Source organism: Pseudophryne corroboree, chromosome 4 (assembly GCF_028390025.1).
Source record: "Pseudophryne corroboree isolate aPseCor3 chromosome 4, aPseCor3.hap2, whole genome shotgun sequence".
NCBI lineage: Eukaryota > Metazoa > Chordata > Amphibia > Anura > Myobatrachidae > Pseudophryne > Pseudophryne corroboree.
The window spans coordinates 367,502,917-367,521,076 of NC_086447.1; the positions used below are offsets into that span (position 1 = coordinate 367,502,917).

The following is an 18,160-nucleotide window of genomic DNA, read 5'->3' on the forward strand; positions in this document are numbered from 1 at the left end:
GGGAAGGGGTATGCCATATAAATTCTTTTGGGGATCTTTTCCGGAGTCTCCCAAGCCTTTTCAAAGAACTCATTTAGTTCATGAGATGTGGGAAAATGTATAATCTGTTTCTTTCCCTTAAACATGTGTACCCTCGTGTCTGGAACAGAGGGTTCAACAGCAATATGCAACACATCCCTTATTGCTACAATCATACACTGAATGCTTTTTGTCACCTTAGGGTGCAATTTTTCTTCATCATAGTCGACACTGGAATCAGAGTCCGTGTCGGTAGTAGTGTCCACAATTTGCGCCAAGGGACGTTTTTGAGGCCCTGTGAGTCGGTCCAATCCGAGGATTGACCCCCTGATGCCTCCCTGGATTCAGCCTTATCAAGCCTCTTATGTAAAGATGCCACACTTGCATTCAACATATGCCACATGTCCATCCATTCCTGAGTCGGCACAACCGACGGGGACACACCACTCATTTGCTCCACCTCCTCCTTGGAGAAGCCTTCCGCCTCAGACATGTCGACATGTACGTACCGACACCCCACACACACAGGGATAAACCTATAAGGGGACAAAACCCCAACCAGGTCCTTAGGAGAGACAGAGAGAGAGTATGCCAGCACACACCCAGCGCTCAAATAACACTGGAAAAAATAAATGACCAGATAGCGCTTATATATATATATATATATATATATATATATATATATATATATATATACTATCCAATTCCCACTCACTGCGTTACCAATGTGCCCCCCTCCTCTTTTTCCAGCCTGTGAAAGCGTTCAGCAGGGGAGAGACCGGGGAGCCAGCGTTCTCATGCAGCTTCTGTGGAGAAAATGGCGCTGGTTAGTGCTGAGGATCAAGCTCCGCCCCCCCAACGGCGGGCTTCGGTCCCAGTGTAATTGTAATAAAATGGCGGGGGATCTGTGATTTACTGCCTCCGCAGCCTAATCATACTCTATTGCCCAAAATTGAGGATTATTGCTGCCCAGGGCGCCCCCCCCCCTGCGCCCTGCACCCATCAGTGCTGCCTCTGTGTGTTGTGTCTGGGAGCAATGGCACGCAGCGGTACGGCTTCTATCTTCCGGCATCTGTGAGGACGGCGGCGCGGCTCCGGGACGAACCCCAGGGTGAGACCTGTGTTCCGACTCCCTCTGGAGCTAATGGTGTCCAGTAGCCTAAGAAGCAGAGCCTATCAGTTAAGTAGGTCTGCTTCTCTCCCCTCAGTCCCACGATGCAGGGAGCCTGTTGCCAGCAGGACTCCCTGAAAATAAAAAACCTAACAAAATTCTTTTTCTACAGAAAACTCAGGAGAGCTCTCTGCAGTGCACCCTTCTCCTCTGGGCACAGAACCTAACTGAGGTCTGGAGGAGGGGCATAGAGAGAGGAGCCAGTGCACACCCATAGGAAAAGTTTTTTAGGTGCCCATGTCTCCTGCGGAGCCCGTCTATACCCCATGGTCCTTACGGAGTCCCCCCTTAGGACGTAAGAGAAAATGGGAGTAAAAACAGGCGAAAATGCCTGCAATTGAATACCTCGTGTCAAAATATTGCCTTTTTTTGACCAGTCGAAAAAAATAGCACTTAATTGAATACCCCCCTGTGTCTTTTGGAGGTATTTGGGACATTTTATTGCTCACAAGATATACGAATTCCACAAAGACATTTTGTCGGCATTGCATATTGCCTCTGCATGCAGAATGTTGGCTTTATTTAAATATATATCTATATATATAGTATGTGCACTTTTTGTCACTCAACAGGAGACACATTTGAGCTGAATACATGCCAACTACACATCCCACTGCAGCCTCCTCCCACTCCTACCTACAAGATTTTGCACGTGTTGCTTCCTATCTTTGGAATGCTCTACCTCTCCCCATCCGACTCTCCACCTCTCTACAAAACTTCAAACGGGCTCTCAAGACCCACTTCTTCACCAAACCCAGCCAACTCTCCTCCTAACCCTCTTGTCTATGCTCACTGTCTACCCAGTCTGTCACTCTGGTCTGTTAGCCCCTCACCTTTTAGATTGTACGCTCGCAAGAGCAGGGACTTCTTTCCTCATGTGCCTTTCCTTTTCTTACTTACACAATCTTATACTCCTTACTCCCTTTGATGGCACCTAACCCCAGGTTTTCTATACTTGTCCTATACTGTGAATGTGGTTTTCTTGTTTGCTCATTTTATTATGTACTGTGTAATGGGCGCTGCGGATCCCTTGTGGCACCATGTAACTAAAGGATAATAATAATAATTACATAAAAGTCAACCATTTTTAAACAAAATGTAAATTTGTAGTTCTAAGATTCTGCATAAATAGGTTTCATGTGTTGGTAAGAGCACACTAGTAGCAATTTAGCTATTTTATGAAACACAATAAAAGTGTCTCTCCTGATTTGTGCTCTAGTGTCCCTTTTGACTCATTTTAGCAACCACAACGCAACAAAATTCACCTAGATAAGGCTAGAACAGCTTTCTTTGCTTAAGCACTTATCTGGTATCCTTTAAAATGTGCTATGCTGGTTTTAACTAGTGTCATAAAAGCATTAAATTCCACAAGCAGCATCGCTAATGGCCTCTTGTCAGAGTTGCTCTCAACATGCAGTTTTACACACCACCTGATGTCCATCATGGGATCTAAGAAAGGGTCTTTTTGGCAATGCATTATGTACAAGTTGTTCCTGCCACTCTCATCATCTTTATGTGTTAGATCTCAATTGGTCTTGTTCATTTTCTTCATTTGATCTTTAACTTTTTATCTGAGGCATTTCCTGTCAGACTTGCTTAAGTATCCCTTGCTGGTAACTCTCACATCCACAGCACAGAAACGTTCATGATCTATCTGTCTTCACACTGCTGGCTCACGGAATGTACCAGCAAACCACTATGTAAACAGTTTAGCCTCTATATCTGGCTTAGAAACCTTAAATGTCAGAGCTGTGTTGTATTCATTAATGTTTTTCTGTTTAAGTTCCCATATGAAGCTATGTTAGTAACATTTCTTGCAGTTAAGAAAGCCACAATGACAAACTATGACTTTGAAGTAAAGCCATCAGAAGGGGCAGTAAAGGTTCAGTGTACTGATCAAGAAGCATATGTACATTATAAAGGACAAGATCATTAACCAGCGGCCTGTGCGTGAGAATGACTGGGGAGCTTCTGCGGTAGAGTACAGCTTGAGTAATTGTCTTAATAATCAAACATCCTTTTCATACAATATAGATATGTTCTTGCAGTTTCTTAATGGCCACTGTTGGATGCTCTCCATCCATACTCACCAGTGTGGAGACTAATCTGTATACATTTATAACTCGCACGCTTTATCACAATAGGACTGGTGCACTGTAACCACACTATCAGCTAAATTTAACGTATCAGTACAGTATTGGATAGAGAACCTCTTTTTTTTTCTGTAATCCTTTGTATTGGTCTCAGTCAAGTGTCCTTGCCATCGCAGCAGAAGCCTCAATCAAATATAGTTGAAATGTATATTACTTACCTGTTTCTTAATTAAAAACATATTGACAGTTGTGGGGTCTCTGGGAGAAGTTGGTCGAGGTCCCAAAAATTTAGCAAATTGACTATCAGTGTTACTTATCAGCCTTATCTAACAGAACCGTGTATTTAGCGGTGCCTGCTATATCCAGAACATGTGTTATGCCAGTCTCTGTATGTGAAACAGTGTTTCTGCACTTTGCATGAAGTTTGACACAGATACACCAAAGAAATTACGTAGAGGGCTGCATTACCACCGATAGCCACTGTACCACCACTGTAGCAACATATTAAAACAAATTCAAAAAACATTGGTAAGTTAATAATCTTCTGACAAAAAAATAAAAAATGAAGCCGAGTATGTATGCATGTATGTGCATCCATGTGATAAGGATAAGGAATATAGACTGTAAACTCCACTGGTGAAGGGACTTTATGCTGTAAAGTATGTGTGCACTATATAAATAATTGTTAATAAATATTACAACAACGCAAACTGACAAAGCTGAGGAGGAGATCTTTCTGATCTAAACCACTTCCTTTTTGGTGATCACACCTGCATGAATGATTCCCCCTATGAAAGTACCTCAAACACTAACTGGGGGATACTCTCTTCAGACAGGTCACTATAAAGCATCGTCATCTATCCTACTAGCTACAGTCTACCAGAGGCAGGAATTCAATCCAACTTGTCATGTACAGATGTGTCCTCCTATTTCTAGCCTCAATACACCACTCAGCGTGAGATGCCTGGCATGAATAAGCAATTCTGCCAATGTCAGGAGTCTTTTTTTGCTGAAAATGTGACTAGGACGCACAAGTAGACTGTGCCTATTTGATAAGTGACACTTGTATATTGTGTGTGACTGAGGGGGTAATTCAGAGTTGATCGCAGGAGCAAACTTGTTAGCAGTTAGGCAAAACCATGTGCACTGCAGGTGGGGCAGATGTAACATGTGCAGAGAGTTAGATTTGGGTGATTTATATTGTTTCTGTGCAGGGTAAATGCTGGTTGCTTAATTTTTACACTGCAATTTAGATTTCAGTTTGAACACACCAATCCGAATGTAACTCTCTCTGCACGATATACCTGCCCCCCCCCCCCCCCCTCTCCCCTGCAGTGCACATGGTTTTGCCCAACTGCTAACAAGTTTGCTGCTGCAATAAACTCTGAATTAGGCCCTGAGTCTGTATATGGAGTACAATGGACCTTGGATTGGAAAAAAGCTGCAATTGTAGCAATTGCTTTATAGATTCACTTACACACAAATGTAGTGTCCTGAGGCATCTTAGCTGTGCTGTGACCAAAATGCATTTTCTGCAAAAAGACGCCCAAAGCTAGCAGAGTCTCACGGGACATTATGCACTGAGAGGGGCTGTTTGGCGGGACTGCAGCAATGATGTACGAGGACACATCTGTACGCATCCAAACATTCTTATCAGGTACACTCCAAAACTCTCACTAATCTTAATCATTCATACCACAGACATCACTAATTACATATGTCATTCACGCAGCTGAACTGCCAAATTTGAAACAAACTTTAATATGAAGATCATTTTGTCTGTCCTAATCCCTGCAGAGTACCTACTATATGTAGGCCTGTGGCAAAGTATGGTGCTAGCACAATAGTACTCTCCCAGCTCTCCATGGTCCATTTTACCCTCCAAGCCCTGGTAAGCTGGGTGAAATACTACATTATCTAAAGTCCCTGCAAAATAAACAAGACTGCCAAGACCATAAACACAAACTGCAGGCAATTGCCCAACAGGAATATTCCTCATTCCATAATTGTCACTCACATTTCAAAGTTGTAAAGAAAGGCAAAATAAACTACAGATGACCATCTGTTTAACATAGAAGCTGCTTAGAGAGTGCACCTACTAAGTATTACCATGTTTGTAGTTAAAAGGCGGACACTGTTAAAAGGCTGTAAATTACACAAACAAGTCAGCATGCAGGGTTCAACATGTATTAAACCTGGAGAAGGGATAAAGCAGTGATAAATGCAAGGTGATAACGCACCAGCCAATCAGCTCCTAACTGACATTTTACAAACCTGTAATGATTGGCTGGTGCGTTATCACCTTACACTTATCACTGATTTTTCACTTCTCCAGGCTTAAAACATCTGCTCCAGTGTCCCTGGTGTGAGTGTTAACATTTTAACTATCAAACTCACCTACAGAAGACCAAAATTCTGAAAGCTTTCCCAGCAAAACCTAAAGCCAGAAGATGATGGGCTACTAAGTAATATACATCAAATCTACTACGTCCAAGTGTCCAAACAATTCTGACGTCAAGAACTAAAAAAACAGAATAAGGACCCCGGGGACTACTGGTGGAACAATATGGTGCTGCACTTAGAACACCCCTTGCAGGAACGATTTGAGCCACCATAGGAAAAAGACACACAGTACAGACACAACTGGACCTTTAAGGATCCCAGCCACAAGCCAGTATTTATCTCCTAAAGGGCCAACATCGGGTCTACTCGGAACCCGTGTAAGAACTTCTGGACCTTCCCCCACCCCCAATCAGACTATCTTTATAGTGAATACCATCAACCAAAGAAAATACATAGGGGGGAGGAGGGGTATTCAATTAGTGCAATTTTTTTGTTCCAGTCAAAAAAAGCCGTCGCTTTTCGCCCATTTTAGGTTGAATTTACATTCATCTATTCATGGCCCATGACGATTTTTCGACTGTTCGAAAAATCCAACACTGGCGAAAACCATGTGTATCAGTGAATTTGCCGCCGATACATGTATTTTGGCGCATTTGCAGGCATTTTCACCTGGTTTTGGTGCAATTTTCACCCATGCCAATTCGAAAGGAAAGGAAAACGGCATGGGCGAGAATGGATTGAAAAACGGTCGAAAATAGAATACCCTGTGTCAAATTAGTGCCGTTTTTTCGACCAGTTGAAAAAAACATCACTTAACTGAATATCCCCTAAAGGAAAAAAAAAAAAAAATCCACCCATTGACCCCCACAGGGAAAGAAATAAAGTGTCCCAAATGACGGCTTGGGGTTGGCTTCTAATGATGTTGCAGGTGCAGCTGCTTAAAATGTCCCCTTTATGAGGGCAATGTAGAGAACAGCAGCTCTTTCAAGGCGGCATTGGTCAGCAACTGGCTGCCCGTATTCTAAACACTCTGCCTCCCAACCATTCTCACAGTCAGTGCCCTAAAGTTACCCTTTGCTTCCTTCTTTCCTATTTCTTGGTCCGTCCTTGTATAATCTTCACCTACATGCCCAGTTTTTCCATTACCTTTATAAATACCTACATTATAAAAGTCGCTACCTGCAGCAACTGCGTTTCACCAGGACTTCTAATGTATATAGTTAAGGAAAAAAAATTAAAAAAAATACATCTTACACCATACACATAATTATACAGTCACTGACATTTGCCTTCCCAACAACCCATGAAATGTAAAATTTACCATGCAAGCCAACACTACGTTCTGAGCCTGAACATGTTATTTCTACTCCCAAGCTTCTCTCACGTCCTCAAGCACCACATACAAGCCATGCCAACCGCCTATACCATTCTGAGCGATGTATACAGACGCCGGGATCCCAACCAATTAATAGCTCGACAGTCAGCATACCGACTGACAGGGATTTTTCCCACTCGTGGGTGTCCACGACACCCACAGCGTGGGAATAAAACCTGTGGCGAGCGCAGCGAGCCACCAAGCACGAAAGGGGCTTCGTTGTGCTAGCCCCCTGCCGGCAATCTAAAGCTCGGGAACCCGTCGCCTGCATGGTGACCGGCGGGATCCCAATCGCCGGTCACCCGAACCCAACCCAGTTATTGTACTCATTTACATTGTGTATGTATTGGGATGGTAAATCTGACTAAAAAAACATGGACACTTACAACTGGAGTTCTCCTTTAAAAACACTTCTACTACGCGGCGTTTTTGGCCTAGTGTTACTAAAAATACATAATAATTGGTATAAAGCAAACTACTTATTTTCTGTATTTTCTTTTTATTCGAAAACAGACCAGTGAGCTCAGTAACAATGAATCCAGGCTGCCTGCACATGAGCGCACATCTGGTGGCAGACATATAATATGCAGCTTGGTGGCGTTGCTGATGGCAACGCTCAGACGGACACCAAAAATTAAAGTACGGGAAACCTGCAAAGAAAGAGTAAGTTGTTAGCAACAATTATACAGTTTCCCATGATGTTTATTGTGCTTTTTATAGACATTCATGTTTGACCTCCAATTATACAGACATGGTGTAGCTGGCTTGTGTTTGGAATTAACAATATTTTTACCAAATCTTTTTTTGTCCACTTTTGGAGCAAATACAGATAAAATATATGAGATCTATTACTGGACAAGTAACTGGGGAGTTGTCTGAAAAATCGCAAATATGTACATATATAAAAAGAAATAATGATTGCATTTATTTATGTTGTAAAATGTAGGGGCCAATGATAAGCAAATATAATAAACCTTCCCCTGATCTCTGTTCATGAATCATTTGTGCTGCAGCACAAGCCATTTTAGAAAAGGGAGTACTGGAAGTGGCACACTGAGCACACAAGCACAGAAATCATGTTACTGTGGAGATATACTGTAGGGATAGTCTAAGAGAGAAGTAAATTGGAGAGAAATAAAGTACAAACCAATCAGTTCCTAATTGCCAAGTTACAGGCTGTGTTTGAAAAAGGACAGTTAGGAGCTGACTGGCTGGTACTATATATATATCTCTACAAGTTTTAGTACATACACCCCTCAGTGACAGAACCGTAAGACTGATGTGGCACAGCTCTCCCATCGGCCTTGCTTAGCCGTGTTCTAAATGAGGGTCAGATTTATTAAGCCTGGTGAAGTGATAAAGTGGAAAGTGATAACGCAGCAGCCAGTCCGCTCCTAACTGTCATTTTTCAAACCCAGGCTGCAACATGGAAGTTAGGAGCTGATTGGCTGGTGTATTATCACCTTCCACTTTATCACTTCACTTGGTTTAATAAATCTACCCCTGATTCTCTAATGTCTCAAATAAGTCACCTTTAGTCATCTATATATTCAAAAGGCTCTGGGGGCTCTGGTTCTTGCTCCTCCTCCTCAATTTTTGGACCATGAGCAGCAACTGGTTCCACTAGTTGCTCTTCTTCCTCACTAGTGTCTCTGAGGATAATGATGCCACCAATTGAAAGCTGTAAAGAATGAATAAGTTTAAATGCATAATAATGTAAAATAGGATTTTAAATACCTACCGGTAAATCCTTTTCTCATAGTCCATAAGAGATACTGGGGACACTTAGTACGATGGGTTATAGATGGGGTCCAAAAGAGCCGGTGCACTTAAATGTGCTTCAAATAGGGTGGGCTGGCTCCTCCCCTCTCTGCCCTTCCCCACAGTCCAGTCTAGGAAAACTGTGCCTGAAGGAGATGGACATACTTGAGAGGAGGAGACATGACAAGACAACAGGTGGTGAGATTAACTAACCTGCACACAGCAGAACAAACATACTAGCAACTGCTAGTGAAACCAGAAACAGCTGATGTAAAAACTTCACACAAGAACAATAACTTGCAGGAAACGGCGAAGCACCCAATATCCCTTATGGACTACGAGAAAAGGATTTACACCTGTAGGTAATTAAAATCTTATTTTCTCTATCATCCATAAGGGATACTGCGGACACTTCGTATGATGGGGACGTCCCAAAGCTCCCAGAACGGGTGGGAATATGCCGAGACACCTGCAGTGCCGTATGTCCAAATTGGACATCCTCTGCAGCCAGGGTATCAAACCTGTAGAACTTGACAAACGTGTTTGTCCTTGACCAGGTAGCGGCCCGGCATAGTTGCAAGGCCGAGACCCCACGGGCAGCCGCCCAGGAAGAACCCACAACCTGGTAGAGTGGGCCTTGATAGACCGAGGAACAGGCAAAGCACCGAAGCATAGGCCTGTTGAATCATAAGCTTAATCCAATGGGCAATCGACTGCTTCAAAGCAGGACAATCCTTCTTGTGAGCATTGCGAGCATCATACAGCACAAAGAGGGAATCCGACTTCCGGACAGCAGCTGTCCTCTTGATATAAACCTTCAGGCCTCGCACTACATCCAAGGACTCAGGAATTGAGGAAGTAGCCGAAGCCACCGGAACCACAATAGGCTGATTCAGGTGGAATGCAGAAACCACCTTAGGCAGGAACTGCTGTTTACTCCTCAGCTCCGCTCTGTCCTTATGAAAGACCAAGTAGGGACTTCTGACAAAGCTCCAAGTTCCGAAACATGCCTAGGGAAAGCCAAAGCCAAGAGCTTGACATCAAGTAAAGCAGCCAATTTCTTCTGAAAGAAAATGGACAAGGTCGAGATCTGAACTTTTATGGAGCCCATTCATAGGCTCATACCCACACCAGCCTGCAAAAAAACGCAAAAAGCGCCCCAGGTTGAAATCCGTGGTCTGATACTTTCGGCCCTCCCACCAGGATATGTATAGTTTCCAGATATGGTGGTAATGCTTCAACGTGACCGCTTCCCTGGCTTGAATCATGGTGGTAATAACCTTACCCGGAATTCTTTTCTCAGCTGGAAGGTTCCGCTCAACTGCCATGCCGTTAAACGAAGCCGCCGTAAATCCAGGTAGACGAACGGCCGTTGCTGAAGAAGATCCTCCCTTAGTGGTAGAGGCCACGGTTCTTCTATTGCCATGGCCAGAAGATCCGCATACCAAACTCTTCAAGGCCAATCGGGGGCAGTGAGAATTGCCTGAACTCCCTCTCTTCTTATTCTTTTTAGAACCCTGGGGAGTAACTGAATCCGAGGAAACAGGTACACCAGCCGGTAAACCCACGGTGTCCGCGCATCCACTGCCGCTGCCAGAGGGTCCCTCGTACTGGAACAATAGCACTGAAGCCTGTTACTGAATCAAGAGGCCATCAGATCGATCTGAGGACAACCTCACAGATCTGTTATTAGTCGAAATACCTGCGGATGGAGACCCCACTCTTTTGGGTGTAGGTCGAGACTACTGAGGAAGTCCGCCTCCCAGTTGTCCACTCCCGGAATGAATATGGACGAGACTGCCTTTGCATCCCTTTCTACCCAGAGAAGTATCTTGGAAACCTCCCGCATGCAGGCCCTGGTTTTAGTTCCTCCCTGCTGATTGATGTACACCACAGCCGTGGCGTTGTCTGACTGAACCTGAATGGCTCGACCTTGAAGCAGAGGAGACGCCTGTAGCAGAGCATTGTATATCGCTCTGAGGTCCAGTATGTTTATAGGAAGACTAGCTTTGAGACTTGACCACCTGCCCTGAAACTGTGTCCCTTGGGCGACAACCCCCCAGCCTCGAAGGCTTGCGTCTGTGTTCAAGAGAATCCAATCCTGGATTCCAAATCGCCGCCCCTCCAAGAGGTTGGAGGGTCGCAACCACCACAGGAGAAATCTTGGCCTCCGGTGAGAGATGTATGACCTGGTGCATCTGCAGATGCGAACCCGACCATTTCTTCAGGAGATCAAGTTGGAATGTCCTCGCATGGAATCTGCCAAATTGAATGGCCACGAAGGACCTTTCCCAACAGACGGATGCAAAGATGTACCGAGACCCGGTTTGGCTGCAGAACCGCTCGAACTAACTACTGAAGTGTCCTTGCCATGTCCGCAGGAAGGAAGACCTTCCGAGCCGCTGTGTCCAGGGTCATGCCGAGGAACTGGAGACGCTGGGTCGACTCGAGGCGGGATTTTTTTAAGTTTAGAATTCAACCGTGGTGTGACAGCAGGGATGTCATGCGGCAGATGCTGTCCAGCAGTAGTTCCTTTGATCTCGCTTTCATCAGCAGATCGTCCAGGTAGGGGACAATGTTCAGGCCCTGAAACCTGAGTTGGAACATTTCCGCCATCACTTTGGTGGAGACACTTGGAGCCGTGGATACGCCAAAGGGCAGTGCCTGGAACTGGTAGTGTTCCTCCAGCAGAACAAACCTGAGGTAGGCCTGATGAGGCGGCCATATCGGAATATGGAGGCATGCGTCCTTTATGTCCAGAGACTAAAAACTCCCCCTCCTCCAGATCTGAGATCACTGCTCAGAGACTACAATTTTGAATTTGAAAACCCCAGATATGGGTTTAACGATTTTAGGGTCAAAATTGGCCTCGCTGATCCGTCCTGCTTTGGTACCACAAAAAGGCTGGAATAATATTCTTTGCTCCGTTGTTGAAGTGGCACTGGAATAATAACCTGGGTCTGAGCCAATATTTAAAATGGCCTCCTGTAGTGTGAGGCGCATGTCTTCCGAAACCTGTAATCCCGATTTGAAAAAACTGTGAGGCGGAGAACTTTAGAACTCCAGTTTGTAGCCCTGGAAGATCAGGTCTGTTACCCAAACATCCCGACAGGAGCTGCTCCAAATGGGGCTGAAGAATCTCAGACGAGCTCCCACCCTGAGATTCCCCATGGGCGGAGGGACACAGTCATGCAGAGGGTTTTGAGGAGACAGAGCTGACGCCCTGGTCCTGAGACCCTGTGGTGGCAGGCTTACGTGACTTACCTCTGGAGCCTCATGTCGCATTTGAGGCACCTCTGGCATTTCCTTTAAACCGCGCAGTCCGAAAGGACTGCAGTGAAGGCCCAGTGTAAGAAGGTCTAGCCGGTGGAGCTGCAGATGGGAGGTACGTTGACTTTCCAGTGGTAGCCTTCGAAATCCAAGTGTCTAACTTACCTCCAAACAGCCAATCTCCTGTGAAGGGTAAGGCCTCCACACTCCGTCTAGACTCTGCGTCTGCCACCCACTGATGTTGCCACAACGCCCTGCGTGCAGAAACCGCCATGGTAGAGGTACGAGCATTTATAATGCCAATCCCTTTGTCTCACAAAGGAAATGGGCAGACTCCTGGATATGCTGAATCAGCGTCACCATTTCAGCCAGGGACTTATCCCCAGTGAGGCCTTCTTGAAGGTTACCTGCCCAAGTATGTATGGAGGAGTCACCCGAACATCTTGCAATAACAGGTATTTGGGAGGCCCCTGCTGCAACATAAATAGATTTCAAAGTTGTCTCTATTTTCCTGTCCAAAGGTTCCTTTAAGGCAATAGCCCCTGGAACAGGAAGCACTGTCTTTTTAAACAGGCGTGATACTGAAGCATCAACAGCAGAGAGAGTCTCCCAGATCTTCCTTACCTCATGGGCAAAAGGAAAGGCGGCAACTAATTTCTTTGTCACCTGGAATTTCTTGTCCAGAGCAGCCCATGGCTCCCTGAAAAGATCATCCAGTTCCTTTGAATCAGGAAATGTGACCAGCAATTTTTTCTGTGCAGAGAAAAAGGATTGCTGTATATCAGCCTCATTCCCAGGAATATAAAACAAGATGGAGGCTGCGCTGGAATTAATATGTAACAATAATATTGATGTATTTAGGAATTCAGAATTTAATACGAATTAATACACTAAAATCTAGGGGTAAATATACCCTAATGCATGCACCAATAGGTTAAGAAGTACAAATAGTACAATAAATAAAACAAGGGTTACCCAAACCGCCAGGAATATTGAGAAAGCTTTCAAAACAGGAAGTCCGTTCCAAAGTGTTTTCCCCAATATTAAAGTCCAGCATAGGCAATTTAATTGGAGGTATGCAATTGTCCAATTTTGAAACTTTACCGCTAGAGGGTATGATGCTCCTGATGTTTAAAATGGTGAGCTCCTCATGCAATGCAGTGAGCAAAGTTCATCGGTTCAGCTGGATGCAAAGTCCTCCAAATATGGATGGTATTCTAGATTGCCGTAGGGGATGGTTCGGTCTCCAATTGGAATCCTGGCGTGGGTCCCTGTACACCTAGCCAAATATAAGGGTCCCACAGCGGGTTCTCCCCAATATCTACACCCCTGTACCAGTGTCCAGCCGTGAGCGGGTTCTCCGCCTTATCTACACCCCTGTACCAGTGTCCAGCCGTGGAGTATCCTCTGGAGGAGCTGGCTGTCCTGCTGCAATGCTGAGAATAAAAGTGGTCCCAGCAACTATTTACACTACCGCTGGACTACCCAGGGGGACTCCGTATGCCCGCCCGCGTCACACCAAGAACCAGGGGGGGGGGTCAACACTCACCCCTCTTCTGTCCTCAGGCTCTGTGCCGGGAGTGTGCGGCGTGCTGCTGGTGGTGTGCACAAGAGCACAATGCCTGCAGTACACTGACCCTCAGGACCTCCAGAAGGCCGATGTCAGTCTCGCCCAGCATCCCTCGGTGCAGGTAGGCTGATGTCCAACAGCCTACCTGAAAATAATAAACATTTAAAATAAACTGAAGAAAAATTCTCTGGAGCTCCAGTGTGTGCATCCTCTCCTGAGGGCACATTTTTCAAAACTGGGCTGTGGGGGAGGGCATAGAGGGGAGGAGCCAGCACACCCTATTTGAAGAAAATTTAAAGTGCACCGGCTCCTTTTGACCCCATCTATACCCCATCGTACTAATTGTCCACAGTATCCCTTGTGGATGACAGAGAAATTAAATTTGAAGTATTATACACATTTATTTACATACAAAAAGCATGCTAACTGCTGGACCCACCTCCCCAAGTTCTCCAAATGAATCAGACATCTACTTTTCCATTTAGTTAATTATTTATACTTTGGGGCTTTAGCCACATCTTGTTTTATTTGCCAAAGCAATGCACAGGAATACTGGGGTGATGTACATGCTGCTTTGTGATATTGCAAGCATTGGAGACAGAAGACTATATGGACGATGTCAGCCTAGGGTGACTGACTTTCTGGGAAGTCACAACCTGCTGTACTTATGCATAGTTGCATTTTTACTTTTAGAATTGACACAACTGAAAAAGAGGAGACTTGGGGCTCCTTGTGAAGGAATGCATTCACTGACAAGCATTCTATATCAGCATTCACCAAAAACTTTGTACAAAATATAATTTAATCAAGCTGTTGGGGGGAGGTCACACTGAAGAAGTTTATTGTATTTTATTTAAAAAAAAGATATTGAAGTGTATAAAAAGTGGTGTAATCATAATTCATAGGGGAAAAAAAAGATGTACTAGTAGTAACCAGAATCCAACTGTCAAAATGAATGCGCACATCTGATCACTAACGAGTGCAGCATTTTGTTTGCAGAGAACATCACTCTGTATGATACCACATAGTGTCCCTCCGGTTATACTCACAGGCTTAAAGGGTTGGTAACGGGTGCCCTCTGGCATGCTAAGTACTTTGAGTTGCGCTGGCATCACACGAGCTGGGTTCTCAAGGAGCTGGAAGTTTGGCTCTGGCTCCTTCTTTTTCTCTTCTTTCTTCTCAGTTTCATCCTAGAAAACAGAACACCAATGCATTTGAAAAGACACAGGCATTCCGGGAAGGAGCATCTTCAGCAACATCATGCTTTATAGTCTATTATTCACTTCATGAACAACACAATGTATTAATATCTCCTTCATGTCTGAAACTCCTTAAAGGGTTGCTATTTTCCTTGCATTGGATCAGTTGCTATCATGGCAGGTGGCATTCAGTATGCAGACTGTTGGGATTCCAACACTCAGTATACCGGCGCCGGAAATCCCGAAACCCGGCATACCGACAACTATTCTCCCTCTTCGCGGACCATGACGAAGAATAAATAGCGTGCCATAGTGCGCCACTGTGCCCGCAGCGTGGCGAACGCAGCGAGCCCACAAGGGGCTCATTTGCGCTCGCCCTCCTGCCGGCAATCAGGGATCCCGGCGCCGGTATGCTGGCCGCCGGGATCCCGCTCGCCGGCCACTCATATTACACCGATCATGGCATGTTTCCTGCCTTTTGCTATGTGACAGAGCTACTGTGTTACACATTAAAAACAGAAGTCTAATAAAGGTTTTTACATATCATGGACTTTTAATGTAAATACATGTGAAAGAGTAAACTTCCAAACTGAATTTTTTATTTTTTTATTTAATATATAATTTTACTTCTTCCACTCAATTTCCAAAGCCAACCTAACAGCCTCTATTTTTCTATTCAGCACAATGCCTCTCCAATAATGTCAAAAGGCTAAATAGCCTCAAAAAGAGAGCCAAGAGGTAAAATGTACTACAGCGACATGGATCATGCTGCTATAACACTTCCTGCTTCGCTTCATTACCGCTGCGAAGCAGGAAGCTGTACATCTTGTCTGCCAAAACAGGGGGGAGTGTAAACTAAGTGCTGATGCGCTGCGTCTCCCAGCCCGGCCGGCTCCACTGCGCATGTGCGAGATCTCCCGGAGTCCAGATGCCTCCACAGCCAGGGACAGCTCTGTCCCTTCTGTAGAGACAGGGTAACAGCCATCTGCAGCTGTCGATATACATAGCTGCAGGAGTCTGAATGGATTGGCATGGATATCGGCGTGCTATCTTTTAGACAGCAGTGCCGATATGGACAGGTGGGCCCCCTGTCACTGAGCCCGCCCCGCCGCTTTCATACATGGGGGAGAAGTGGTATCAATGCACATAACATGCGCTGATACCACTTCTCCCCCATAACGACATTTCATACATTCACTCCCAAGTTACTTGCCCTGCTCAAAACTACTTAATGAGATCTGGTCTTTCTATAGAATGCACTTCTCCCAATCTCTTAACCCTAAACTCCCATCCATATACTATCCCACTACATCTCTTTTAGAATTCAAGCTTCTCACACCAAGTTACAAAGCCCTCATCCACTCCTCTCCCATAATTATCACTGGCCTTATCGCCCTTTAAACTCCTATCCATCCTCTTCGCTCAGCTAATGCACGCCGACTCTCCTGCCTACTGATTACTTCCTCCCACTTCCAAGGTTTTGGATGTGCTGCTCCCGGTCTCTGGCATTCTCTACCTCTCCCTAGCAGACTCTCCATAAAACTTTAAACAGGCTCTCAAGACCCACTACTTCACCAAACCCAGCCAACTCTCATCCTAACCCTCTGTTCTACGCTCACTTTTACCCCTTCCCTTTAAAATGTTTTCTTTCACGAGCAGGGCCCTCTTCCCTCATGTGCTTCTCCTTCTCTTACTTAAACCACCTTCTACGCCAAACTCCTTTTGACGGCACCAAATCCCGCGGTTTTCAGCCACCCTAATACTTATTTCAGGGTTGTCTGCTGATGCAGCTATGTTTATATATCATGTACTTGTCCTATACTGTCTTCAACTGTAAAGGCCCATACACACTTGCCGATAAAATGAGCGACATTGCTCATTTTCCCCCTTACTGAGCGACGTTGCTCATTTTTCGGCACGTGTGTATGCCGCCAGCGATGAACGATGCACGGGTTGGCAACGATAGTCGCTGTCGGCAGCGCATGCAAGCTCGATCTGGACTGTCGTTCAGGAGCTGCATGCGCGGCCGGCGGCTGCGTGACGTCACTGAGCGATATGAGCGGTCATATCGCTCAGTGTGTAGGGGCGGCCGCCGACCGGCCCTACACACCGGGCGTTTTCAATGCTGATAGCAAACGATATTACCTTTTGATATCTCAGGAACTCAAAGGTCAAAAGAAATCTTACCCTAAGGTCATCTGCACCTTAGGCAAAGTTACAGCCTATGTAATAAGGGCACACAGAACCCCCGGAGCACCTGCCTGGAATATCTGGACTGCCGAGTAAAAAACAGAAGTTTCTAGTGTACCTTTCTGGGAGGATGCCTGGTAACTATTGATTTGAACTTTTATGAGAACTGTTTGGTTCTCAGTGCTTGTGGTAATTATTCTGTCTCTCAGCTGAAGCAGGACTCTGGGGGCTGTTTTTTATGTTTTATATGTACCCTGTGTGTGTCAGTCTAAAAATGTAATTTTGACTTTACTACACATGATGTAGTTTTCCCTTGCATGCTGACCTGCCACAAATCTGCTACAATTGGTGTGATATTGGATGAGGACGAATCATTTGGAAAACAACATCTACTTAAGGGATGTATTTTAATACATTTATTTAATTGTACCATGTTCTTCCATGTGATGTGGTTTTGATTGGTGGCGCCCCCGGGAGCACTTTTTTCAACTTTTCTCCTTTTATGTTCTGCTTATTTGTTTACATACTCTGTAACTGGGCGCTTTGGATCCTTTGTGGCACCATATAGATAAAGAATAATAATAATGTGATGCCATTGAAAAAGGGGGAGTTTTCAATGCTGATAGCGAACAATATTACCTTTGATATCTCAGGAACTCAAAGGTCAAAAGATATTTTACCCTAATGGGTAACCTTAACCCAGGGATGGTGCAAGGTCTCTCTGCACCTTAGGCAAAGTTACAGCCTACCACCCCCTAACCTGCAAACTCCCCACCACTGCCACCTCTCGGAGGGGAGATGCAGGTGGCCACTAGGGCAAATTGTATCATTATACATATACAGAGAAAAGGGACAACAACCAAGGACTTTTAAAGTTAAAAAGTATAATGTAAACAAATTCACAAAATTTTGTGACACTGGGGCCTTATTCAGCTTCAGTTTTGCGATGCTCCAGGTGCAAACATGTAGTCAGGTGCTGCTTCCTGCTGAAAAGCCAGGATCTAGGGGCATGGAGGAGATGCATCAGGGCTATGAGGTGCAGCTGTGGGGGTGCCCCCCTTTGGGAGCCATGGTTACATCCATCTCCTGTGTTCGTTCACATGACTTGGTGTTACACGTGTCAGCATAACATCAGTGCAAGACCGATGCAACTATAACGTAACCCTTATT

The 18,160-nt window shown here is 45.1% G+C and overlaps 1 protein-coding gene across 1 annotated transcript in view; it reads right to left on the reverse strand.

Annotated features, from left to right (window-relative positions):
- Nucleotides 1-7,479: 7,479 nt before the first annotated feature.
- PSMD1 (proteasome 26S subunit, non-ATPase 1) overlaps nucleotides 7,480-18,160 on the reverse strand; it is a 211,607-nt gene continuing 200,926 nt past the window's right edge. The window contains exons 23-25 of the mRNA XM_063916562.1: nucleotides 14,651-14,791; nucleotides 8,533-8,681; nucleotides 7,480-7,650 (exon numbers count right to left, since the gene is read on the reverse strand). Coding sequence (XP_063772632.1) covers nucleotides 8,535-8,681; nucleotides 14,651-14,791 — 288 coding nt within the window. The 3' untranslated portion in view covers nucleotides 7,480-7,650; nucleotides 8,533-8,534. The remainder of the gene's footprint in view (nucleotides 7,651-8,532; nucleotides 8,682-14,650; nucleotides 14,792-18,160) is intronic.